The sequence below is a fragment of the Rattus rattus genome, chromosome 2 (genome assembly GCF_011064425.1).
Source record: "Rattus rattus isolate New Zealand chromosome 2, Rrattus_CSIRO_v1, whole genome shotgun sequence".
Taxonomy (NCBI): Eukaryota; Metazoa; Chordata; class Mammalia; order Rodentia; family Muridae; genus Rattus; species Rattus rattus.
The window spans coordinates 62601891-62627739 of NC_046155.1; the positions used below are offsets into that span (position 1 = coordinate 62601891).

The 25849-nt window shown below is 50.8% G+C and overlaps 1 protein-coding gene across 1 annotated transcript in view; it reads right to left on the reverse strand.

Annotated features, from left to right (window-relative positions):
- Positions 1–4737: 4737 nt before the first annotated feature.
- Lrrc27 (leucine rich repeat containing 27) overlaps positions 4738–25849 on the reverse strand; it is a 30668-nt gene continuing 9556 nt past the window's right edge. Inside the window, exons 5-11 of the mRNA XM_032892361.1 lie at positions 23467–23619; positions 20800–21163; positions 19089–19235; positions 17022–17115; positions 10431–10549; positions 9028–9151; positions 4738–5056 (exon numbers count right to left, since the gene is read on the reverse strand). Coding sequence (XP_032748252.1) covers positions 4910–5056; positions 9028–9151; positions 10431–10549; positions 17022–17115; positions 19089–19235; positions 20800–21163; positions 23467–23619 — 1148 coding nt within the window. The 3' untranslated portion in view covers positions 4738–4909. The remainder of the gene's footprint in view (positions 5057–9027; positions 9152–10430; positions 10550–17021; positions 17116–19088; positions 19236–20799; positions 21164–23466; positions 23620–25849) is intronic.

The following is a 25849-nucleotide window of genomic DNA, read 5'->3' on the forward strand; positions in this document are numbered from 1 at the left end:
CCCAGATGTCAGCAAGAAGGGCAGTTTGGTCGTGGTAAGGGACAGTGACTAGGAGGTCTGGAAGTCCAAGGGACACGGCGGGAACCTGGGGTTCAGTGGCAGGAAGCTCCTGGGTTGCTGATGGAGAGTAGAGAGGAGCCAGAGGCCACCTGTGCTGCTTATCCCGTCTGCCTGCCAGGTTTGTGCTGTGCTTTTTAATGTGTATTTGGAAGCCATTTTTCAAAACCTGTTCTCAGTTTGGTAGAATGTTTTAACAGCCAGCAAGGAGATGGATTTACAATTTAAACACAAGCCTTTCAGGGCCTTGTCCCAGCCCCACCCACCTGGGCAGGGAAAGTGGCCAGCCACAAGCTGCTTTCCCTTTGGAGCCTGGACTAGGCTTCAGGATCCACCTTCTACAGCTGTCTGGGTCCCTCTTGTCGATGGCTCTGTACCTGCCTCCATTTTACAGATGACCTCCTCCCTGGAAGGCCCTGGCAGAGAAGTATCCTCCTGAGGCTCACAGACTTTCTACATAGTTCTAGTGAGGAGGCTCAGGCCTGCCAACCCATGACTGTGAAGGGTGCTACCACAGCCACAGGCCTGGCCCAGGGTTGCCTGGCCGACAACTGGTTAACTGGTGATGCACAACACACACACACACACACACACACACACACACACACACACACACACACACACAGAGACACAGAGACATACAGATAGAGACACAGAGAGAGACAGACAGAGACAGAGACAAAGAGACAGAGAGACAGAGAGACAGAGAGACAGAGACAGAGAGAGGTATATACAGGCGTGCACACATGCACTCATGAAGGCCGGCACACCTTGGCCTGACTCTTCCTTTTCTAAACTTACCAAGTCCTGCTGCCTAAGCCGTCCACTCCACAAGGCTTGGCTTTGTCAGAGCTGGGCTTCTGAGATAGAATCAAAGGGCCTGGTCTGGGTGGAGACCAGAATAAGGTCAGTGCTATGCAGGCCCTGGAGCTGGGTTCACTAAGCACTGTAGAGTAGGGCACTGAAGTACACCAGGGCTCCCTGAAGTAGGAAGGGTGGGGGTGGGGCTGTGGCTGGGCCTGGCTTACTTGAATGTCTTCCATGGCAAGGCTCATATAGTCAGTCTTTGTATCTAAACATACTGGATCTCCACAGGTCAGAGTGCTTTGGGAAATTGGACTGCCTCCCTTCTGGCCATCCTGCAAGGGCTCCTCTGACGAGATCTATACCTAGACATGAGGATAACTGTGACATTCTCTCACTAAGAAATGTCTCAAGACTAGGAAGAGAACTTTCCAGAAAAACACTGGCCAAGGGTATGGACTCTGGACTCTGGTTAAGATTGTAGTGTTCTGTGTGACCTTGGAGAGGGTGGGGGTGGGGGTGGGGGTGGAGAAGGGGCTGCAGCCGTAGAGCAGGGGCTGGAAACACAGCCCGAGGCTGCCACTCAGCCTGAGATCAGAGATGCATTTTACTATGGATCTGAGTTGGGGAGATTTTAACATCTAAGTGGTGGGCGAGGTGTGGGAAGGGAGAGACACTCAGGAAAAGGCAGACACAGAACCAAGCAGGCCTGTGGCCCACTTAAGAGAGCCACACTCAAGCGTTCTTACAGTAATAGGAATTTGGTGGCGTCTGAAGTTATGTCTCAGGGGCTGCTACGGAACCTTTCCTTCCTCAGTACATAAGAACAAGCTGGCTCGGGGTTGGGGATTTAGCTCAGTGGTAGAGCGCTTGCCTAGGAAGCGCAAGGCCCTGGGTTTGATCCCCCAGCTCCGAAAAAAAAAAAAGAAAAAAAAAAAAAAAAAAAAAGAACAAGCTGGCTCCTGGTGTGCACTGGATAGGCTAACAGCAGAAAAGGTAACACTCTAGGTCACAGGAGTAATGTGGAAGTTGAGTACTTAATGTAAAAGTTTTATGGTTGTCTTTGCGAGGTTTCACCCAAAATTTAAAGTTTCTATCCAGATAGAGTGAGGCCATATTTGAAGGTCATAGACACAAGAGTCTTGTTATTTTAACATTCTTGGGACCTTCTTGGGATTTAAAGTATCATATGAAGGGGAAGGTAAGAGGGCTTGCAAAAGCATAGCTATTTTATGATTTAAAAAAATTAGCTGGGAGATGGAAGGAACAATTATCTCTGTGGTAAGAATGCACACTACAGGGCTGGAGAGATGGCTCAGTGGTTAAGAGCACTAACTGATTTCCAGAGGTCCTGAGTTCAAATCCCGGCAACCACCTGGTGGCTCACAACCATTTGTAATGGGATCTGATGCACTCTTATGGTGTGTCTGAGGACAGTGACAGTGTACTTATATACATTAAATAAATCAAAAAAAGGGGGGATACTTATATACATTAAATAAATCAATAAAAGGGGGGGAAGGAGAAAAGAAAGAAAAAACAGGCAGCCAGGAATGGATGCACATGCTTAAAAAAACAAAAACAAACAAACAAAAACCACACTATACCAGCCTGGAGAACCTCCTGAATTGCAGCTTATAGACCTCTGCTGCTTGTTTTGTTTTTCTGAGTTCTAACCCAAAACAGCATTTGTTTACCTCTCTCTTCCTCCTTTCTGGTTTAAGACAGGGTTTAACTTACTCTTTAGATCAGGGTTGGCTTAGAACTCAGAGATCCACCTGCCTTTGCCTCTGGAGTACACCATCACTCAGCGTCCTCTTTTAATTATAAAATTTAAACCTCTCAGTGTGTGTGGGTGCGCCAGTGTGCCATGGCACCCTGATGGCCACAAGACAAGTAGTGTAAGTTGGTTCTTCCCTACCATGTGGGCTATGGAGACTAAAGTCAGGTCATCAGGCTCGGCCATCCCTGGCCTCCGTCTCTCTCCTATGTCTTTTTTGAAGTCAGCCAAGCTCAGAAGCTGGCTTGCCCTAACCCACAGGGCATTCTTATCCTTCTCTGAAGGTCCACCCCACCCCCATGTAGCTGCTCACAGCTGATTATACTAATGTTAAAACAATGTCTCATGGGCCAGGAAGATGGTTTTGCCATTAAAGGTACATGTTGCCAAGCCTCATGCCCTGAACTCCATTCCCAACGAACCCACAAGATGGAAACAAAGGACTCCCCAAATAACGCACACATATGCGCACCACACACACATGTACATACATATGTACATATACATGCACATACACAGGTACACATGTACACATACATACACACACACTTTTAAAGGAATGGCTTTCTTCCTACCCTTTTCCTTTGTCCCAGCTTTCCTGCCTTGTTTTTCTCTCAAATAAAATGGTCCTCGAGCTTCCTTCCAAATCTGTTTTCTAAAATTACTTTTGTTTGTGTATGTGTGTTGTCTACATGTATGTGTGTGTATCATGTAAGTGCTTTGTGCCCACAGAGACCAGAAGGGGGTGTTGGGTCCCCTTGCCTGGAATTAGATGATTGTGAGCTGCTGTGTGGTACTCTAGAACAGCCAGTGCTCTTGTCCACAATGCCATTGCTCTAACCCTTCAAATACGTTCTCAAATTCTTTTGTTTACAAGACTAATAAATTCAAAAGGGGACTCCATGTTCCCTGGTTATGTGCTCAGAAAAACACATCGGCAGAGTAGAAGCCAGGAGAGGAGTGAGCATCGTCTGACCCAAATCTACCAGGAGAGGGGTTATACCCATTCAAACATCCAACATGCACCAGAAGACAGGGACTATCCCGCCTAGACACCCTGACCCATTCAAACATCCAACATGCACCAGAAGACAGGGACTATCCCGCCTAGACACCCTGACCCATTCAAACATCCAACATGCACCAGAAGACAGGGACTATCCCACCTAGACACCCTGACCCATTCAAACATCCAACATGCACCAGAAGACAGGGACTATCCCACCTAGACACCCTGACCCATTCAAACATCCAACATGCATCAGAAGACAGGGACTATTCCGCCTAGACACCCTGACCCATTCAAACATCCAACATGCATCAGAAGACAGGGACTATCCCGCCTAGACACCCTGACCCATTCAAACATCCAACATCCACCAGAAGACAGGGACTATTCCGCCTAGACACCCTGACCCATTCAAACATCCAACATCCACCAGAAGACAGGGATTATTCCGCCTAGACACCCTGAATTTCCCAGGGTGAGAGGCTAATGCAGCTCAGATACTTCAAATCCAGGAGAGGAGTGTTATCTTAGACCATCCCCAGAATCTACAGTGAGGGAGAAGTTGCATAGATACTCCAAGGATCTAGAAGCCAGGGGCCCAGTCAGGATCAGGTCAAGTCTTAACCAGAATTTACACAAGAGGAAACAGAAAGCCCGAATAGTTCTCTGTCTGTCCCCAACATCTAAAGAAAAAGCTTTGCATTTATAGTCACACAGAGCTGCCCCAATTGTCCATGCAGCCCCTGGATTAGTGTCAGAAGGATTATGGGGGTGAGGTGGGGTGGCACCAAGAGATTTAAAAGTTGGGGGTAGGGTAGGGGTGGGCAGTTGCCCAGGGATCCTATAGGGCAGAGGCATGTCTGGGGCTAGGTGTCACTGTCCCTGTGCAAACAAAGGGCCAAACCAAAGGACGTTGGTCTGAACAGGATAACATGCTCCACTGAACAAAGATGGAGCTGCAGAAGTCAGGGCAGCAGCCTCCCCACCCCATGGATCAATGGAAATTAGGACACCCTTGTGGCTTGGCTGAAGGCCCCTGTCGACCCGATTGGTGGAAACAGCGACAGAAGAGAAGAGTTTGGCTTGCTTACAGCATTCTTCCTTTTAATGCAGCTAAACCTTGTATAGCCTCAGAAAGGAGTCAAGTCTATTAAAAGCCACAGCCTGTGGAGCGGCTGAAGACCCACTAGTCGCTGTCCCAGCCAGTCCCCACACCGCTGTGGGAGGTACTTGTCATCCCTGCTGACAACACCACTTTCCTAGTATTTTGTGTTAAAAAATATATTCTGAGGCCGTGATGCTGGTGGGTGAAGTGAAAGGTTTCCAGAGAAAGGGGGAAAAGAATGGTCTTTGTTCAAGGTCATCTCCAGTTTCAGTCTCCTTAACTCCTCCTGAAGTTTCTTAGTCTTTGGGGAGAAGAAGAAGAGGTGTAAGTTAGACCAGTCAGGACAGATGAGCCCCCACCTCGGTGCATATGGGGTGTGTGCAGGGAACACTCAGGATACCTTTTCCCCAGACACCCACAGGCTGTATCTTAGTGCAGTCTCCTCAGTGGTGTGAAGGGGTCACACCAACTGGACATGTGGTAGCTCTTGTACCATCCTTCCAGAGAGTTAGCAATCGCGTGAGCCACTTGCCACAGTGTCCCCCTGGCATGCCCCCCAAGACTCCTGTGCAGGCAGCAATATGAATGAGGGAAAAGAGAGGCCCACTGAGGCTGGTACTACCGCGGCTTGTGGGTGGGATATCACCCTAAACATAATCCCAGCCAAGGCTTCTAACTGCCCAGGAACAGAGCCAGCCAGCCAGAGAGGGCCAAGGAAGGAAACTGCCCAGCCTGGAGTCAGGTCCGTGCTTTGTGCTCTGTGTTCCCCAGCCCTTCTGTCAGACATGAAAATGTAAACCCAAGGAAGAAGCCTGGTGGTCCCAGGTGAGCAGTGTTATCAGTAACCAAGCTCTTCTCACCTCTGCCTGCCCAGTGTCTCTCTGCTGTGGCCAGCTGCCTGGTCCTTAGGTGGAAACCTTAGCCCATCCCTCCACCCCTCCTGCTGATGTCCTCCAGCCCAGCCCCACCGTCCTGGCCCAGCCCCTAGAGAACGTCCCCACCCTGCAGACGCCTCAGCCCAGCTGAGGGTGTGCCCATGCTCAGCTCTTTGGTCCACACCACACCAGTCAGCATTGCTGTTGGCTGGTTAGTATCTGCCTCGTGGAGCCTCGCTTTAGACTTTGCTGTTCCCTTTGTGCCTGTTACTTGGTGTTTCCAAACTGGACACCTCTCCTAAGCTTCTGCTTCTCTACAAACCTGCTTCTCTCTCATAGCCAGATGCTCTGGTCCTCTGATCCCCTGGCAAGCAAGGTCTCCTGTTTTTGTTTTTTTCTCTCTCTCTCTCTCTCTCTCTCTCTCTCTCTCTCTCTCTCTCTTTCTCCCTTCCTCCCTCCCTCCCTCCCCTTCCTTCCCTCCCTCCTCCCCCGCCCTCCTTCTTGCTCTGCTTATCCCTCTCAGACAACCTCCATGGGTAGAATTTATTCCAAGCCCTCTAGAGAGGCTGGGCAGGAAATAACGTTTTTGCAGGCCCGAGTATCCTCCATAGCATTTGTGCTCGGCTGACCTCATCCTCCATGGTCAATCTGGCAGTAGGATCATTGAGAGCTTGATCAGGACATCAAGCTCCCAACGTGTGGACTACCCTTTCTCTAACTGAGCGTTTTTCTCTTTTGAGACAGGGTGTCGTGCAGGCCCACTCTAGCTTGGGCCCCACTACATAGCCAAGTGTGACCTGGGACTCCTTATCCTCCTCCCTTGATTCCTGGGATGGTAAGCATGTGCCAGCATGTCTTGTGTGCTGCAGAGCAACCTCAGGGTTTCACACATGCTAGGGAAGCTAATTTTTTATTTTTAAATGTTCCCTTCACTTACTCCGGCATCTCCTGGACTGTGCTAGCACATGTTGGACCTCCTGGACCAATCTTCTAGTTGTCTTAAAATCTTGTTTCAACTCTGTTGTCCATATCCCTTTTCTTTACATTGTGCTTCCTGGGGCATTTATTTAATTTCACCTCCAGGCACTTGCTATGTTTCTATCGATGCCCGGGAATTAATGCTATTATCATTACTGTTATTATCATTATTGTCTACTTCTAACATTTTAGATGCATCTGTTTTATGTGTATGAGCTTTTTCCTACATATATGTATGTGCACCACATGAGTGCCTGATGCCAAGGGAGGTCAAAGATTGCACTGGGCCCTCTGGGACTGGAGTTAAACATGGTTGTAAGCTGTCATGTGGGTGCTGGGAACTGGATTTAGATCCTCCAGAAGAGCAGTGCTCCAGCCCTACTGTGCGTCTCTTAAATTTGGTGTCTGCTTATTCCTTTTGGCTTTCCTGTGGGCTTGCGGAGGCCTCTCCTGAGGGCCGAGTGCAGGCTGGTTCCCCATTCATCAGGATGAGATCCCATCACCACCAGACCTCACAGGTGTTGCTGGGCACCCGCTGGCCACTCTGTATTGGGTTGGTTCTAGGGAACACCTGTGTAGCCTGTCAGGTGAGAGGGTGGAGAGCAAAGAAGGCTCTTCCTGCCTTGACAGAGGCAACCCATCCAGCTGGTGGAAAGCAGAGGCTTTGTGACAGTGGCAGCTGGGTAGCCATGTAGTTGTAGCTCCCTTTTTACGTCCCTAAGACCTCAGGATGCCAGGGTAGCTCCCCCACATCTACCTGCTCACTAAGGGCAAACCCCCAGGTACTCTCCCCAACTAGGGTGACAGGTCCTTCCTAGAGCTCAGGCAGGCATCATATAACCATTGTCACCACACCTGATCCCCCAGGAAGGACAGGTTCTGCTGTGTGGGACAGTGGAGACAGTGGTGACTGTTCAGGGGACAGACTCTCAACTTTTACCCACTGTCCCTAGGTTTGAATTTTTTTTTTAAACTTTTGTATTAGTTCCTTTGAGAGTTCTGCCCATCATGTTTTAATCATTTTTCTCACCTCTTCCAAGTCTTTCCAGATCTACACCCCCTACCCACCTAACTTTGTGCTCCCTCCCACCTTAAAATTCATTAAGACCAATTTGTGCTTCCAATAGTCTTGGATGTGTGGCTCACCGAGGCGTGAGATTGACCAAGGACCACACTATCACCCGGGGCAGACCCCTAGGGCATCCTCCCTCTCGCACCTATCCTTTGCCAATAGCCTCTATGCTAGGCGTGGGACTTGGAACCAAATCCATGTTGGAATTTGGTCTAGGTTTGCATTCTTGTGTCCCAGGGTTCTAGGGAATAAGTCTCACAACTGGTTGGTGTGTGTCCCCCTGCCGCCCCCCCCCCCTTGCAGGCAGGCTCTTAAGACTCTATCTCCAGGGACTTTCTTCTTATAAAACTTTGCTGGCCTCAGTATGTGTGCTAGGGTACAGGCTCAGTTGTTATGCCAAAGGTCAGATAACAGTGACTGAAAGCCAGGGCGTACGGCTTCTTAGGGAAGCCAGAGCTCAGTGCTGCAGACTCACTGCAAATGTTACTGGGGATCCATGGATTTCACCTCAAAGCTGTCTTGCCTCTACTGTACCTGTCTAGAAGGGTAGCTCCAGTTTTGTTTATTTTCTGGCTGTGGAGGATCAGTGACTAATCTGGCTGAAAATGTGATGTGCTGACCTGGAAGGCTCAACCTCACGGTGGGGTTGAGGCCAGGATTTGCTTTCGTCTATCTAGATAAAACAGACATAGAGCCACAGAGAGGCTGTCAAGAAAGCCTGGTCTTGAGCTAATGCCAGACTGACCTGGAACTAAGCAATGGTGGAGCTGTGGGCACCCAGGTACCACTATCACAAAACCTCTGCTTCCTTCCACCAGCTTCCTGTCAGCACAGGAAGGGCCTCTGCTCTGTGCTTCGCTCACAAGCTGATGATGTCAGTCACTATGTAGGAATATGGTTAAACTCCAAGAGTCTGGGAAGGGCTTAGGGACACAGTTTGCCGTGTTTAGGAGCTTAGGACCACGGTCATACAGACTGTCGATTTGACACAGTCTTCTCTTTCTAGACAACAGCAACGAGCCCTTTCCAAACAGCTCCCTTTCACAGGGCTTCAGCTCATCGACGGGGTGTGAGGCCTTAAACAATGACTTCACACACTCGTGGAGTGGACCAGTTCCAGACCTGATGCCCGTCCCTGACCTCAAAGGCCCTAAGCTATCATGTTCATGCCATTGTGTCTGGTGTGGCTGAGGACTCAAAATGTGGCCAGGCTGTTTTCTGGAGCTGCCGCTGCACCCACTACAGACAGGGCAGGCAACCCATATGGTTAGAGGATATCTGCTCAGCAGTGGTGTAGAGAGTTCCCTCCATTTGTGACACATTCCCACGCAGGCAGCAGACACTCACGGTTTCCAGGTCCTGGTTGGCCGTCTTAATGTCTTGCATTGGGTTGGTACCCAGGAAACTGCGAGCACGGATCTGCTGTGTGTGCCGCCTTATCTTGTCCTCCAGCTCTGCAAATGGTGAGGCACTGGAACACAGACACTTGCTGTTTGGGATGCTGGCCTTAGGCTAGAAGCTCCCATTACAACCAGAGAAAGTACCTTTTCCCTGTAGCCCACTAGGCATCCTGAGGCACCAGGTAGCTATGGCTCCTTGTCTCCCACTAGAGATGCTGGGCTTGAGGAAACATATTTTTACCCACAGGGCCACTCTGCTTTAAACACCCTCAAGTTGGGGCTGGAGAGCAAGCTCAGAGGTTAAGAGCACGGTGGATCTTACATAGGACTGAGGTTCAGTTCCCAGCAGCCTTGTGGTGGTTAACAACCACCTAGATTCAGTGACAAAAGATATGACACCCTCTTCTGCTCTCCCAGGCTCACATACATGGTACACAGACACACGTGCAGGCAAGACACCCATACACATAAACATAAATCTTTAAGTACCCTCAAGTCCATGTGTGGCTTTGCCTACCTAGAAGCCTGTTCTATGCAAGTGGAGGACAGCGTTTCTTTTCATAGGTGAACAGATTTACTGGATTTACCAAACCTTTAGACAGAGCAGAACATCTCACTGACCTGAGATTCTAAACACATCTCTATCTCTGTTAACTGTCACTCTAAGGTTACTATTTCTTGACTGTAAATGCCATGATTTAGAGTGGCAGAAAGAGGTCAGGAACCGCTCTGGCTAAATGCAGGGGACCCCTTCCCATTCCCTTCCTGCGCGGTTCATTCTCTGCCACCTGCGCTGGACACTGCATTGTTTCTCCAGGGTCCCAGCGGCTTGGCTCAGATCTCTCCCCTTCCCTGTTGGTCTTTCATTGGCACCTAGCTTCCCCAAAGCTAACCCGAGCTCTAGATGGATCTGCCAGCTGGTCAACTGCCATGCCACCATTCCTGTTATATCCCCCACAGAGACTCTGATACTAGGACATCAAATCCTAAGGTACCATGAACTGGCCTTCTCTTGTGTTTTCCTGTCTTTCTTTTGGCAGAAGGCACACCCAGCATACCACTATGGGAAGGTTAGGTGTAGCCTTGAGAGCAGAAAGGTCAGAGCTGGGGGTGAGACAAGTGGTCAGGCACTGGAATAGCTGGGGCAGGACCGCGGGGGGCGGGGGGTGTGCCTATAGGAGTATCCCTATAGGGGGAGTCATCTAAGTCTTCCTGATCATCTGGCAGGGTGATAGAATTCCAAGGGCAGGGACCATGTCTTTCCAGATTGCTCTCTGTGCTGAGTGTTCACATAAGGCTGGACACTCAGAGGCACTGAGCTGGGGAGCAGAATACACAACTGTCACCAACCTTATTTCTATACGCTTTTGTGCTATCCCCTCTCTTCTGGGCTTTACTTTCCCAAATGGACTCGCTGGCATTTTCTCATAGTCTGTCAGATCTGTGGCAAAGGGAATCCTCGATGCCATCTAAAAGAAACCGCAACAAGGTGTTTCCATCAACGGGCGGGCAGGAAGGCTACTCTTCCCACAGGCCCACTTGCCAGGCTCACAAACCTTCCCTTCCCCCTGCTAGGCCACCCGGGGACAACATAGAGGGGACATTCTCTACAGATGCCCCCGCATCTCTCAAAGGCCCCAACAACGCAGGCTGGAGTTCAGGCAGTGCCCATCGAGGGATGCTGGGTATGTTCAAGGTTGCCACAGTTGACCCAGGATACCCTGAGAGTCTATTACATGACAGAAAACACACTACAGTTAACAAGACCCAAGTCATTCATACAGGTGGGAATTAGTTTTAAAATCACAACGTTTCAAGCTAATATGTAAGTGCTGATGCAAACTGAGTATATCAAGTATAGGCCTTAAACTTGGCCAGCCCGCAGGGTAGCGTTGCAGGCCATGGGTCTAGACATTGCAGGTGGGACAGGTGTCTCAGTTGTTCCCTTTGATAGAAGAGCAGCTGCATTCCAAGGGATACCAGGGCATGTCCAGATATGCCTTTTGGTACAGCCACCCCCCAAAATCCTTGGCCCTTAAGGCCAGGTAGTGCTAGATCTTTCAACAGCCTGGAGTGCCCTCAGTATTTCCAGGACATTCCTCAGCCATTTTGCCATGTTGCCACAGCAGCCCTTGCCTCTGATTTCAATGAATTGTGAGAGCAGAGCATGGGGAGACGGGCCCAGCCCAGAGCAGGGACTTCTATGCTCTTTGAAATATTAATGGGTTACTTGGAATCATGGAAAGAGTCCACCCCTCACAGCCCCCTAGGCACACTTATTTCTAGCCAGCCTGATGCCACTCAGGATTTATGGCTGCCCACACCTTATTTGGCTTTCCTTACCCACTGTGGTCCATGTAGACACTGAACTGATCTCCCTTCAGCAGCCCTGCCTTCTGCCCTGTAGCCTGGGTCAACTGTCTCCTGACTGCTGTGGCCTTCCTCCAGGGCCTGTCCTCAAGTCCCAGACACACCAAATCCAGGCTAGTCTCCAAATTCTCCTCTGATTATGACCCAAGAGATCTCCCGTCTGCTCTCAGCTTCTCGTGCCCATCCAGTGCCTGTATCTTCCTTGCTCTGCTCAGTCTCAAGAGCCAAGCAAGGCTCAGCTCTAATCCTGACTCCTTCAAGAACTGAGCTGTCCCGTTCCCTTTTAATATTGGGAGGCGAGGGGACTTCATCTTGTTTGGTTTAGGACCCTGAGACAAGGGACTGAGGTGCATATTTTACATATCAAAGCAGACCTGGCCTCCAGGTTCTCCCAGCAAGCCTCAGTCCCTACCTGGCATATCCTGCCTCAACTCTGAACTTTCCAGCCTAGGGACAGGGTTCGAGCCCCCTCCCCACTTCCCCTCTTTCTCCTCATCTCTCTCTATCTCTGTGCATGTGTCCTTTCTATCTTTCTCTTCCCTCCCCCCCCTCTTTCCCCATGGTGATTTCCCTGGCCTCAGTCCTTGGGGCCAATGAACTCAACCGAGAGCAGTTACCTAATAAACCTCCCTTTAATATAATCTAATCTGGCTTGAATTGGCTCATTTCATCGGCAGAGAAATAACTTAACACATCTCCGTGATTAAAGAAACAGAAGTTGAGACTAGAGACATTTCTATCTTTCTATCTTCCTCCCAGGTCTCCTGCTGTAATGGCCAGCTTCCTGCACAGCCATTAGATGGCACCTCAAGCTGTTTCTGCAGCTCCAGGCAAGCCCATGCGCCCCAATAGGACCTGCTAGTAAGGGCAGCAAGGACCACGTGACCAGAGCTGCTCACTCAGCTGCCTCCAGGGGGTGCTGTGGGGAACTAACCCAGCCCCAGATTCAGGACTTTAGGTGTGTGTGCATGCATCTGCAAGGCGCCCGGTACGCGAATGGGGAGGCAGGTTGAGAGACTCCAAGGCTGGCTTAGTAGAGTGAGAGTGAGTGGAAGAGGAGGAAGGGATGAGTTTCCTGCCAGGGCTCCTGCTATGCACTATCTCCCTGCAAGGGTGGACTTTGAACTCAGCCAGACCCTGCCTCCCTATCAGATCTGCAGCTTCCCTTCCGAGCAGAAGATTTCCAGGGCTGGAATCTTAACTGCCAGCACGTGCAGTTCAAACCCAGCATGCCTGACACTCGGAAGGGCCTGGAACCCAGGAAGATACAGTGAGGGGACAAGAGCTACCACACCCTTCTTTTACAGCCACCCCCACCCCGGAAATGCACAGGGCTGGGACACATCGGAATTTTGCATGCCTGCTGACTGTGACAGCTGCCTCACCTCGGGAGACCAAAAGTCTTTCAAAGAAATTCCAACAGAAAGAAATGTATGATGTTAAGTCCAGGTGATTTTTTTTTCTCATTAAAGTCAGAGACTTTACTTGTTTTAAAAAAAAAAAAAGGCATGTTTGTGAGGGGCTTAATCTACATGAGTTTACTATTACAGAAAAATATAGGCAAGAAAAAGTCATCCAAATACCTTATTCTCCAAGAACAACAACAACAAAAATCTAAGTGCATGAAAATTGAGCAACCTTTTAGGTCCAGGGAGCGTTGGTGGCTGGGGAAGCTTCTCATCGGCTTTACAAGAGAGTGTCAAACCCTCAATTGCTAAGGAGGCCTAGGGAAAACAGGCTCAAAGGTCACAGGCAAGGCTTCACAACAACATGGAGAAGAGAAATGTCAGCTTTTCTGAATAGGGTGGTAGACCTGGATGAGTCTCACCAGTGTCCAACCTCAGAAGTCTTTTTACCAGGCTGCACCTGCACAGGATACGACCTACACACTCATGGGTCACAAGAAGCAAGGGAAAGGCAAGTGGGCTCAGTCTGGATTTCCCCAGTTTCCCCACTCGTACGTGGTGACTACTCAGGCTTGGCGCACAATGCTCAAGGCTGGAGCATCAGCTCCACCCAGCAGCCTCTAGCCATGCTCGGCACCCTAGCGCCCTCTAGTGACCTCTTGCCCAACTGCAGGAGCCCATACAGGTTGAGAACTCTTCCAAGGCTGGCACAGGGATGCACCTTCTACTGTGAGTCCCAACTGCGTGTGTGTTTCTGCAGATGACAAAATACACCACCAAACCTCTTTGCTCATTGCTTCCTATTAGACTGCTGTCATCTCTGAAGAATGAACCCGACAGAGTCTCCAAAGACACTATCTTGTTTGTTTTTTGAGATGAGGTCTCATGTGGCCTCAAACTCCATCGTCAGCTGATTCTCCTGTCCCTGCCTCCCGAGTGCTGGGATTACATTACAAGACCATGCCCAGTTTCTGTGGTGCTGGGCCTCTCATCCAGGGCTTTGTGAGTGCTAGGAAAGCCCTCGCCACCTGAGAGATATCCTCCGTCTGCTTGTCCTGTTACTGAGATGATCTTCCAGGAGGCTGCTGGGGCTGTACTCACAGACTGCTTACAGTGCAGGATTCTTAGCTGGACCAGTGAAGTAGCTCATGTACGATGAGCTCATACCTCTGGCCATTTGGGTTTTCTCTTGGGAACTTGCCTGTCACATCCTCTCCCCATTTCTCTCTTAATCTTTGGTTTCTTTTTAAAAGGGTTTTTTTTTTTTTTTACTTTATGTATACTGAATTCTTTGCCTGCATGCCTGTATGTGTACCATGTGTGTGCCTAGTGCCCAAGGGGACTAGAAGAGGTCACTGGTTCCCTTGGAAGTGGAGATGGTTATGAGCTACCAGATGGGTACTTGGAACTGAACCCAGGTTGCAACAGCAGCAAGCGTTTGTAACCACTAAGTAATCTTTCCAGCCCTCTTTGGTCAGTCCCTCCCTCCTTTCTTCTTTCTTTCTTTCTTTCTTTCTTTCCTTCTTTTCTTTCCTTTCCTTTCCTTTTTCTTTTCTTTTCTTTTTTTTTTTTTTTTTTTTTTTAGACAGAGTTTCCCTGTGTTGCCCTGGGAACTCACTCTGGAGACCAGGCTGGCCTCCCCAGTGCTGGGATTAAATCAGTGTACCACCACTGTCTGACTGATAAAATTATTTTTAATTTTTTATACGCATGAAGAGAGGCTGGGGACTATAGAAAGAATGATGGACAGGAAAGAGAACAAGGAAAACACACTCCTCTCTGACATCACACAGTGCAGAAGGCAGTACCACGGTAGACCAGAACAGAGCAGCCTTCAGGATGAACAGAGGGACCAAGGCTAGCTTTCAGCATGTTTTCCCTGAAAGCCTCTGTGGTCCTCACTATATCATTTAGGAAGATCCTGGTTCAGGGTCCAGGATGGCTTTAAAGAACTACTCTTGAGAAAGGCTTCCTGGGTAAGAAGTGTCCGTGACATGAGGTCCTGTTTGAGCTGGAGGAGCCCAAATCTTTTGAACTTCTATCCCAGGAGATGGCAGTGCTGTGTCTCTACCAGCCATGAGCAGTGGACCCACATCACCCAGGGACCCTACCTGCATCAGAATTTGAAATCCCTACCCTGTACTTTCTGTCACTCTCCTATGACGTTCCTCTTTCTTCCTTTCTTTTTCTTGTTTCTTAAGATAACGAACCATTGTTTGAGTTGGATGAACAATGGCAGCCTGCCCTACCCAGCCATCAGCTGCCCAGCCCCCACTGCTGATGAGCCACACCAGACATCAGCGACAACAATGGGTTCTGCTTAGACATCAGCAAAGGTCTCTGCTTCAGGAAAGTTGCACTGGAAGTCAGTGACAAAGGGGCGTGGCAGGTGGTCAGCAAGGCCCTGCTACAGATTTGGTGATGACGGTCCTGGTAGAGATAAGAACGAGTCTGGAGGCCTAGATCATTCATGGAGGGGAGGCCAGTGTGACTGCAAGGGATAAACATGCTATCCCGAAAGGGATCAAGGCTCGTGTCTTACTTTTCTTTTGCTGTGAAGAGATACTATGACCAAGGCGACTTATAAAAGGAAAAGTTTACTACCGAATACTAAATTTGCTTCCTTACGGTTTCAGTGAGTTAGTCCGGGGCCACCATGGCAAGGAGCCTGGCAGCAGGCGGCAGGCATGGCATTGGAACAGTAACTGGGAGCTTACACACTAAGACAACCATGAAGCAGAGCGGGGGGTGGGGGTGGGGTGGGGAGAGGGGATGAGGGAGGGAGGAAGGGAGGGAGGGAGGGAGAGAGAGAGAGAGAGAGAGAGAGAGAGAGAGAGAGAGAGAGAGAGAGAGCGAGAGCGAGCGCTAGCTAACTGGGACTGGCATAGCTTTTGAAACTTCAAAGCCCAGCTCTGATGACACTTCCTTCAACAAGGCCTAGTCTTTCCCAAAGGGTTCTACCAAGTGTGGACCATGCATTAAGACACACGAGCCTGTGGAGGCCATTTTCATTCAAACTACAACAGCTGGGTACATGTGAACGGGTGGCCAGCTGCTCAGAGAAAGATACTTCGTTGCTTTGTGGTATCCACATTCCTAATACAAGTCTCCCTCTCACTAAACCCCAGGACACCGTGAGACACAGGTCCAGCCAGAGCATACCAGGCAGCAAGAATGCTGGTTGACAAGGGGACCCGGCCAGACCAGGGTGCCTGGGTCTTCATATCGCAGCGCCAGGCATGACTATTCTGAGCGCTGCTCTGTGATCTGAGGAGAGAGCGACATCAAAGGAAGAGAGAGGAGGGATGCACAGGACTCTGAGCAGACATTGGAACTTTACTGTAGATTCTAAAACTAGGTGTGTGTGTGTGTGTGTGTGTGTGTGTGTGTGTGTGTGTGTGTGTTTAGGATTTGAACTGTGCCCACTGACCTCACAGAGTGGTTAGAACACACCATGGCCTTGGGACCTTCCTCAGTTACTGACTTAACCAATGGCTTGCTTGACATGGGAAACCATTTTTGTGTTTTGACACAGGGTTTCTCTGTGTAGCCCTAGTTGTCCTGAAACCCGCCCTGTAGACCAGGTGGCCTCGAACTGACAAAGATCTTCCTGTCTCTGCTCCCAAATGCAAGGGTTCATGTGTGCAACACCACCGCCTGGCCAGAGAATTTTTTAGAAAAAGTTTGAGGAGACATTTGTAAACAAGCTGAGCAGCACACTGCCTGTCCAGACACGACTGCAGAGGATACCAGGTACATCCTGGAACAGCAGCCAGCTCCCTGGTGCTGATTGCCTGCTGTGCCCTACAGGACTAGGATCTGCAAGGAGTGCTGTACAGACACCCTGTGAGACACAGCCTCATGAGGACCCTGGGGTCGAGGGTAAGTTGCAAGGCCTCTGTTCTTTACATCCCAAAGTGGCTGTCATGTGGGCACGCACTTGAGAGAATGATGCCCACAGACACATCTCAACCTACTGCTTTGAGTCCTTCAGATGGAGCCAGTAGTCAGTGGGCAGAGGGCAGCTTCAAAAACCAGGGCAGCTGCAGTGCTCACAGGGTGGGGCTGTGTGCAGCGCCAACTGACTTAGAGGAATAGTCTGGACATTGTGTGTGAGCTCACCCTGCTCACGCATGGGACCAAAGGCAGCTCACCTGCCACGTACCGTATTCCTATGTAGAGGTTGGAATTTACTGAACTCCCTCCTGTGCCTCATCAGCTGGGTCTGCTCTCTCCAGTCCTGCAGAGCTCTCTTGTCTCTGGAGAAGAAGCACGGTCACATTAAAGTCACAAGCTGCAAGTTACTTCAAGCAGAGCTGGCAAAATGTGCTGTCATTTTGGCTTCACTAACCCTTCTTCTATCTATCTCTCCAGAGCGAGAGACCTGTAGCCTTTTCCTCCTCTCCCCTCTCCTTCAGCTGGGCTTCTTCCACAACACTTCGAGCAGAGACTGGGGTAGGCAGATCCCAACTGAAAACCCCTGGATGCAGGTTGCACTCCATGCTGCAGGCTGATACCTTGCTGTGGCAGCTGGGCTCTCCACGTCCCTCTGCCCAGGGAGGAATGAGCTAGGGCATGGATACTGTGTCACAGGCTGCAGACCCTGCTGTGGGTCATAGCAGCTTCTCAGATACTTGATAAAGCACATCTTCCATCTCACTTGATCCCTGGGGGCCAAGGGAGCTTCTAGGGATACAGAATGTTCGCAGTGTCTAGAGTGGTAGGGATGGAATGAAGCCTTGCTACATTAAAGCCACCTCTGCTCCAGTGGCTGCTACCCTAAATCCTGTTCCAGATCAGCCTCTTCTTGTCCTCTTCAGAGAGAGACATCTGTGCACTAGCTCGTGCAGTTCCTGCCTTGGTTTGGACCTCCCCATCTCTCTTTCCACCCTGAACTCCATTGCCTTAGAATTTCCAGGGCCCTCTGGGTTCCAACATGGCGTATAGAGCTGGGTCCTCCTCTATACCTCCTGCCAGGTGTCCTGCCACCAGCCTAGATGGTCCGAGTCCCCAGCCCCCAGTGCTCAGACATGCTCCAAATCTTCCACTTAGCTCCTGGATGAGGGACTCCATTCATCAGCCACCTCTCCATCATAAGAAACAGAAGGGATTTGCTCACCTGTGAGGAAGCTCTTAATTCAGAAAGTGAGGGCGCCCGCCCCCCATAGCTGCTCAGCAAGGGAGCGCAACACAGGAGTAGGACAATGGAGAGAAGTCACAGGTTCTTTGTATACAAGGATGTTCTCAACCAAAGTGGACAACCCATTGTGGAAGAGGACAACCGACTCCAGGGTGATGCCATGAATGTTGCTTGTGAGCAATGTGTCCCCAGTTAGGGCCCAGACAAACAGAGGCAGACTTCCTGACTGTGGCCTCAGGAGGTTTATTTATAGGCAGGCTTCAGAGGGGAGGAGTGGGAGGTTTCAGGGACATGTGCCTGATGTGGCCAGGATCCCAGATCCTGACGGGACAGGGAAGGGACAGTCAGAAAAACTAAAACTAAACGGGAGAGAAGACGAAGTCAAAGGCAGCATGTGGGATATGACTAGGAAGGTCACAGAAGCTAAGGACATAGAGAGTCTGTCCTTGCTTTAACCAGCGCTTGCATATTCACCGGGATCCCCCACTGGCCAAACCCAACCATGAGGCTCGGGGCCCTGTGGTACTGTGGATGTGGTCCACTCTGGCTGGCTGGAGGGTGTCCATAACAGGACTCAGCTGGGTTGTCAGCAGAGCTATAGGGCAGAGGAGAATAGTTGTTGAGAATGGCGGGGGTGACAAGCTGGCCACCGGAACTCAAGGGCAGGGAGTGTGTCAGTGTGCCACCAACATGAGAAGCTCACAGGTGGCCAGTCACTTCTAACAATAGTCCTTAGATATGATGACAGGCCCTGGTGATGGGCAGGGGAGGAGAAAGATACTTGGCCTGTGGGCAGACACTTGGAAAATGTAGGCAGGCCTGGGGGGGAAGGCAGGGGACAATAAACTTCTCAAAGGATACCCCCGACTACCATGCTGTGCAAGTCCAACTAGGAGTCTCTGAATGGCTGAGCAAGGGCCTGGGCATCTCTGAGAACTGTAAACCATGTGAAATGTGCAACCCAGGGCTTCCAAATGAGGAAGCTGACCCAGTCTGGCCAGGAGAACTGAAGCCATCAGATCCCTGGTGAGGCTGGTGACAAAACCACACCGACATGCTTGACCACTGGGAGGTCTCCCAGCTCAGGCGCACCTTCTCCGCTGCTCTAGCATTCGCTCCTTCTCCTGGAGCTCCTGAAACGCCATCTTGTGAGTGTCATCCATCCTCTTCGTATGAACTGTGTTTTGGTATGTTGAAGAGAGGTTGGGCAAGATGCCTCTGAAGGAGGTAGACCTCTTTCTAAAATCACAAAGTGTTTATAGCTGAAAATGTAGCTGTGTGATGGCAGTCAGGCTCGCCGGGGAGACGATGGTGAATACATGCAGATTTAAAAGAAGATCACAGAGTTAAAGGGTTACATTGTAAGGCCTTGTCTCAAGAGACAAAAAGCAAAGCCAAGACCCCAGCTCCTGCCGTAATACATAGCAGGAAAGCTTAAAGCAGGCCTGGTGGTCCGGTCACACTGAAATAGTCACTGTTCCCAACTACAGCAATCCACAGGAAGCTTCAGTACTGATCTGTGTCCTAGAGGACAGAGTCCTCTAGGTGTCCATCAGTTACTGAGCTGAAGTCCATAGGAAAGGGCAGCCTTAAACCATTCCCAGGAGGTGGCACAGTGTCAGCGGGGGGAGGGGGGAACCAGAGGGAGTGTGGTCACACACTCAGTGTTCCAACCTCTCAAGCCACATCAGTCTCTGGTATCTATGTCCGCCAGAGAGACAAACTTAAGTACGTTTAGAGAGTGGCCCACGATTGCCGGAATAAACTGGCAGTATTATTCATTACAGTGAGCATAAGGGGGAGGCGAGAGGGTTCCACACAGCCGAGTGGAGTGTTTGCTCTCATTGCCTGTGACTCAGAGTGAGAACATTTCAGTAGCCCCAGGCCACCAAGACCACAGGCCATGGTGCAGGGCGCCAAGTCATTTTGGCTGTAATGTGGATGTATGCTTTGAGATTTAGATGAACGCCCAAGCCCAGGAACTGCAGAGCTGGCTCAGTAGCTGAAGTGACCGCTGCACAAGTGTGAGGACCCGAGTCTGCTCTCCAGGCACTTGTGTAGAAACCAAGTGCGGTGGCATGCACCTGCCACCCCGGCAATGTGGGGCGGGGAGCGGGGAGGCAAAGACAGATGGCCAGACAGACTAACAGAAATAGAAATGTTCAGTGAGAGAGCCTGACTGGAAGATCAAGATGCAGAGTAAGACATGTGAAGTCATCCTCTAGCCTCCACGTGTGCACATACAGGCAAAGATACCCTCACGTATGTATATGCACACTCACAATAACATTTACACCATTCAAAACCACAGCATAGTTAAAGAGCTAGCTGTTCTCTCCAAGCAGGTCTCTGCCTGCCACCTGACCCCCACAGCTTCTGTGGATATCTTCCCAAACGTCCAGAGAGTTTTAAACCACTGGCTACTGTCACTTCTAAGAGTCTGTCACCCCAAGAAGCCCATTGTTGTTCCCGGAGATATGATGACATATCCGTGGAGGGTGTGCGAGCCGGACTAACACATTCTCATTCTCTCTGCATGCAGCACCACACGGTTACCACACACATCAGCTGCATGCACAGGCACTGTGCGCCACCCATGAGCTGGATTTCAGCTACATGCCCTACTCTGCTACGGGTGTTCAGGGATACTGGTCTGCTCTGCTCCTATACTCAGGGCTGGACCACTGCACCCCAAACAATGGTTTTAGCACAGGCAAGCACATTAGGAAGTAGACACTGTGCTTCAGAGGATCATGGACTAACAGCTCTGTGGGTCAGGAAGTCTGCCTCAGCACGGCCTCACCTGAGTGTGGGCCATGGCTTCCTGCACTTTTTTTCCTTGGCATTTATTGCTGCCTTGAGATTCGGTGGCAGCTCAACAGCCAAGAGCTTGTTCTCTTGGACCTCCGCCTGCTCATTTTCCACAATCTCCTGCCTCAGCTTCCAGAAGCGCCTGATCTCCTCCTTACTGGGCCAGATCTCAGAGGAGGAACTGGATTTGCGGAGCTCACTCAGGTCCAGCCTGTCCATAGGTGGGAAGAAGTCAGCTTTCTCCTTCACCACTGCTGCCTCCTGGTCCAGGACATTAAGCCAGTTCTCACTGGACAAGTCTTTATGGGGCAGAGGGAGCATCGGGTACAGAAGGTCACTCTTAACTGTTGGGACTTCTGGAGGAATAAAAAGACATTTCAGTATTTGTGGGGTCAATCTTCACTGGATTTAGAATCACCCGGGAGACCCCTGGGGCCTGTGAGAATGTTTTCAGAGAGGCTTGACGGAGATGGGAAGGCCCACCCGCAGTGTAGGTGGCCCTACGTTAAGAGCTGGGGACCCAGACAGAGGAGCTCCAAAGTTATCTTTCTGCCTCCCAGACACTGGCACATTGTAACCAGCTATTTCAAGTGCCTGCAGCCATGACTTCCCCAGATGGACTGTCTCTCCTCAAATCCTGAGCCAACAACATAAGCCTTCCTTCCTTAAATTACTACTAGTGGGCATTTTGTCACCCAACATGAGACTATGCCGACAGCAGTGGCTGGTAAGTCAGTGTCACTCTCTCAGCATCAGCTAGCTGGCAGGCCCAGAGCCTTTGTTTCTTTGCTCGGATGTCTGGAAGGTGAGAGGGTGTCCACTCAGGTCTGCACTAGTGGGACCCCACAGGCTGCCACAGACCTACAGCAGCTACTGGGTGGGGGATGGAACATGTCAAAAGCCCTGAGCTCCTCCCGCCTTCTCTACCTACCCTATCTTTTAGCCCCTGTGCATGAGACATCCTTGCCACCCGTCTGGCATGTCTGCTCCCCTCCCTCAAGATATCTCAAATCTTTATTTCAATGAGAAGCTAGCCCAATGCTCTGCTGACGTTTAGTTCTGGGTGAGCTATTGAGAAAAAAACCAAAACAAAAAAACCCCCAAAAAACCAAGTCCAAGGACTGCTGAGGTAGGGTGGCACCCACCCAGTGGAGACACAGGCTGCAGATTTGCTCTCGGGCTGACAAAGGCTTGGCAGCATGAGCCAGGAGGTGCAGGACTGGACAGGAGCCAAGGTGCTGGGTCAAGCAGAGTGACCCCTCCACTGTCCAGTGTCTTCTGGTCTTAGGTGCTAAACACCTTGACCACTCTTGACTACCATTGATCCCCTCCTTGTACTTACATAAAACACATCAGAACAGGAGTGACTTCCAGCCCCAAACTCTACCCCAGAGCCAGGGTGTCACATTGACTTCTGTCATCTGTCATGGCATGTGGACCTGAACCCCCACAGCTGTCTCTGTGACACTCTTGTATTATTTCCTGGTGCCAGACCCAGTGTCTTCCTGAAAGTGTGGTGTATTTAACTTCCTATGCTTTTAGTCTCCTCCACCCTGGAGTAGAGCTTTTCCTTCTCCTCTTTCTTGGCATCCTCACTTCTGAATGAACAGAATGCTCTTTCACTGGGGTCTGACATACATGTCCTCTAGTATTCTGCACCACTTGGCCCAGGAGCTGCCCCAGACCTGCTCCAGACCCCCGAGTGCAGTAGCTGATGCTTCCAGACTCTCACACCTGCCTCTCGGGATTCCATAATTCCACGCTTGCACCTGCTCCTGCCAGGCATGCAGTGCTGTCTACCCTGCCTTTCCTCTCTTATCCTGTCCTCGTCAAGCTGTTCTTCAGGGACTGAGGGTGCCATCATAACCTTTCAGAGGCTTGCTATGTGCGGCTTTCCCCTAAATCCTGTGCCTTTGCACAGGCAGTTGAAGGCAATGGAGTTAGATGCCACCCAAAGAGGAGCCCTCAGCCAGGTCCCCATGCAGGTACAGGAACCCTTGAGGCCTAGACTACACACTAGGGTGCCAGGGGCTTGCTAAAGTACCGCTCCCTGCTCACCTTCCCTGCTGCCCAGCGCCACTCCCTCTAATGTTTCTGAGGCGCCTCTAAAACCACCCACAGGCTCTTGAATCCCTGACTCAGAGCTGGGGCCTGACACAAGCTAAGGCCCTTAATGAATGAGATTGCTTTAAAACACAGCAACCTGGGACACTCATGGTGGACGATCAAGGCAAATACTGGTACACCATTCCCGTCCCCTTCCTCCTCTCTGGCTGCTCAATATGTTGAAAAAACGGGGCAGTATAAGTATCTGACCACAGGGGGACAACATGTTTGTTAAGCTAGTTCTTGGTACCTAGGCAGGAACAGGATGTGTTCTGTGGAGCTGTTTAAAAAGTTGTCTGGAGGAGCACAAGGCCCTCTCAGAGCAGCTGCTTGCTAGCAGCTTGGTGGCAAAGACTGCTCCACTTGCCTTATCCCATGAACTTTTACCATATCTACCCAGACAGGTGTGTACAGCTCAAAGTGGACTTGAGCTGGGGCAAGACACGGTGTTTGGGGGCAGTGTATGGGGCTAGCCTTTGCCGTGTGAGCCCCACAGAGACCAGAGAAGCCATGCTCCCAGTTCTCGTCTAGTAATAGAAAATTCTCTACAAACCTGGAAGCGACTTGTCTCCAGGGAAGGCATTCTCCACTGAGCAGATGCGGAGGAAGGTGAGGATGGATACCAAGCCTTTCTGCACAATCAGGTAAGGAGGGAATTCCAGAGGGCAGTGTCTCAGGTTCAGTGCAGTCAATGTAGTGACCTGCCCTGGGGTGGAGAGGAAGTTTCAGTCCTCTGCCCCCTTTTTGGAGAGGGACACAGAAGGGAGAGGAAAGCGGATGGACTTGGGGAGCTCCTGAGTTCAAGATCGTCGGCCACAGGGGGAGTTCATGGCCAGCTTGGTTTACAAAAGACTCAAAAGAGGAGGAGGAGGAAGAGGAGGAGGCGGGAAAGATGGGGATGTGGGCAGTGAGAATTGACAGTTATTATTCATTTGTTTATTGTTTCTGTGGAGACAGGTTCTCACCCTACTGTTGCCCCAACTGGCCTGGGATTCACTGTGTAACCCAGGCTCTCCTCAGACACACAGCAATCCTCCTGTCTCAGGTCCCAAGTGCTGGGATTACAGGCATGAGTCACCAAACCTGGTTGGATCGATAATGTCTTAAGGATTCACTTCCCACCCCAGTCTCAAGGCCAGATGAAAACCAAGCCATCTTCTGTATTTGCTCGTGTGAATGACAAACTACATCATGGTCTCTCCTTCCTCCCACGTTCACTCATTTGGCCACCTTCTCCCACATTCCCACTTCTGGACAGGCTTCATGGTCAACCGACAATGTCAAGAAGACCCAGGGAAGATCTTCTTCCAAAGATAGCTGTCCATCTTCTTTAAAATGCACAGTGCCTCAGTGACACAATGGCCTGAAGTCACTCCTGTCCTCGTGCCTTGCCTGCTGCTTCCCCTCCTCCCGTCCAGCTGCTCGAGCCTCCTGCACGTTAGTAACTGGGTGGGCTGCATACAGTTGGCTTCTGTGCTTTTATCTGGCCAGAGCGTCTCTGCCTTTTAAATGGCAAAGCACCGCTCACCACAGGAATCCAGTGGAGAACCCCTAGTTTTGTATAAGCTAAGGAACATGTGCTAATCTTCCGTAATTAACTGGGCTGATGTGGAACCACCCAGGTGTCTCCCAGAGGCTTAACTGAGGGGAAGGGGAACCTGCCCTGAACCTGGGGAGGCACCATCCCATGGATTAGAGACCTCCACTGAAAAGGCAAAAAAGTAGAAATGGATGAGCAGCAGCATTCCCTGTTCTCTGCTTCCTGACCCAACCCAACCTGCATACTCCTGTCACAGTGCACTCTGCCGAGCCTGCTTTACCATGGGCCAGCCTGTCACAGTGCACCCTGCTGTGCCTGCTTTACCGTGGGCCAGCCTGTCACAGTGCACCCTGCCACGCCTGCTTTACCATGGGCCAGCCTGTCACAGTGCACCCTGCCACCCCTGCTTTACCATGGGCCAGCCTGTCACAGTGCACCCTGCCGTGCCTTCTTTACCATGGGCCAGCCTGTCACAGTGCACCCTGCCACACCTGCTTTACCATGGGCCAGCCTGTCACAGTGCACCCTGCCACACCTGCTTTACCATGGGCCAGCCTGTCACAGTGCACCCTGCCGCGCCTGCTTTACCATGGGCCAGCCTGTCACAGTGCACCCTGCCACGCCTGCTTTACCATGGGCCAGCCTGTCACAGTGCACCCTGCCACGCCTGCTTTACCATGGGCCAGCCTGTCACAGTGCACTCTGCCACACCTGCTTTACCATGGGTCATCCTGTCACAGTGCACCCTGCCGTGTCTTCTTTACCATGGGCCAGCCTGTCACAGTGCACCCTGCCACACTGCTTTACCATGGGTCATCCTGTCACAGTGCACCCTGCCGTGTCTTCTTTACCATGGGCCAGCCTGTCACAGTGCACCCTGCCACACCTGCTTTACCATGGGTCATCCTGTCACAGTGCACCCTGCCGTGTCTTCTTTACCATGGGCCAGCCTGTCACAGTGCACCCTGCCACCCCTGCTTTACCATGGGTCATCCTGTCACAGTGCACCCTGCCGTGTCTTCTTTACCAAAAGCCAAAACAAATCCTCCTGCCTTCAAGCTGTTCTTGTCAGGTATTTGGTCACAGCAGAGAAGAAAACAACTTAAGCGTGGCCCAAGGGTGAATTACGTCAGAAAACACCGTTGTGCTGAGTGACAAGCTGGACCCCATGAGTGGAGTGAAGGCATCGTCTAGGATAAAGTGCAGTTCAAGTGTATGTTAGAAAAGAGGGGCGGAAGCCAAAACCCAAGCTTCCAACTCAACAAAGTTGAAAAAGGAACAAGCAAAGCAACCCTAAATAGACCAAGATAAGGGAGAGCAGAAACTAATGCTGTAGAGGAGAACATGACCGGCCTCATCTGCAGCAGAGAAACTGCACACGAGGGAGTGAATGGTC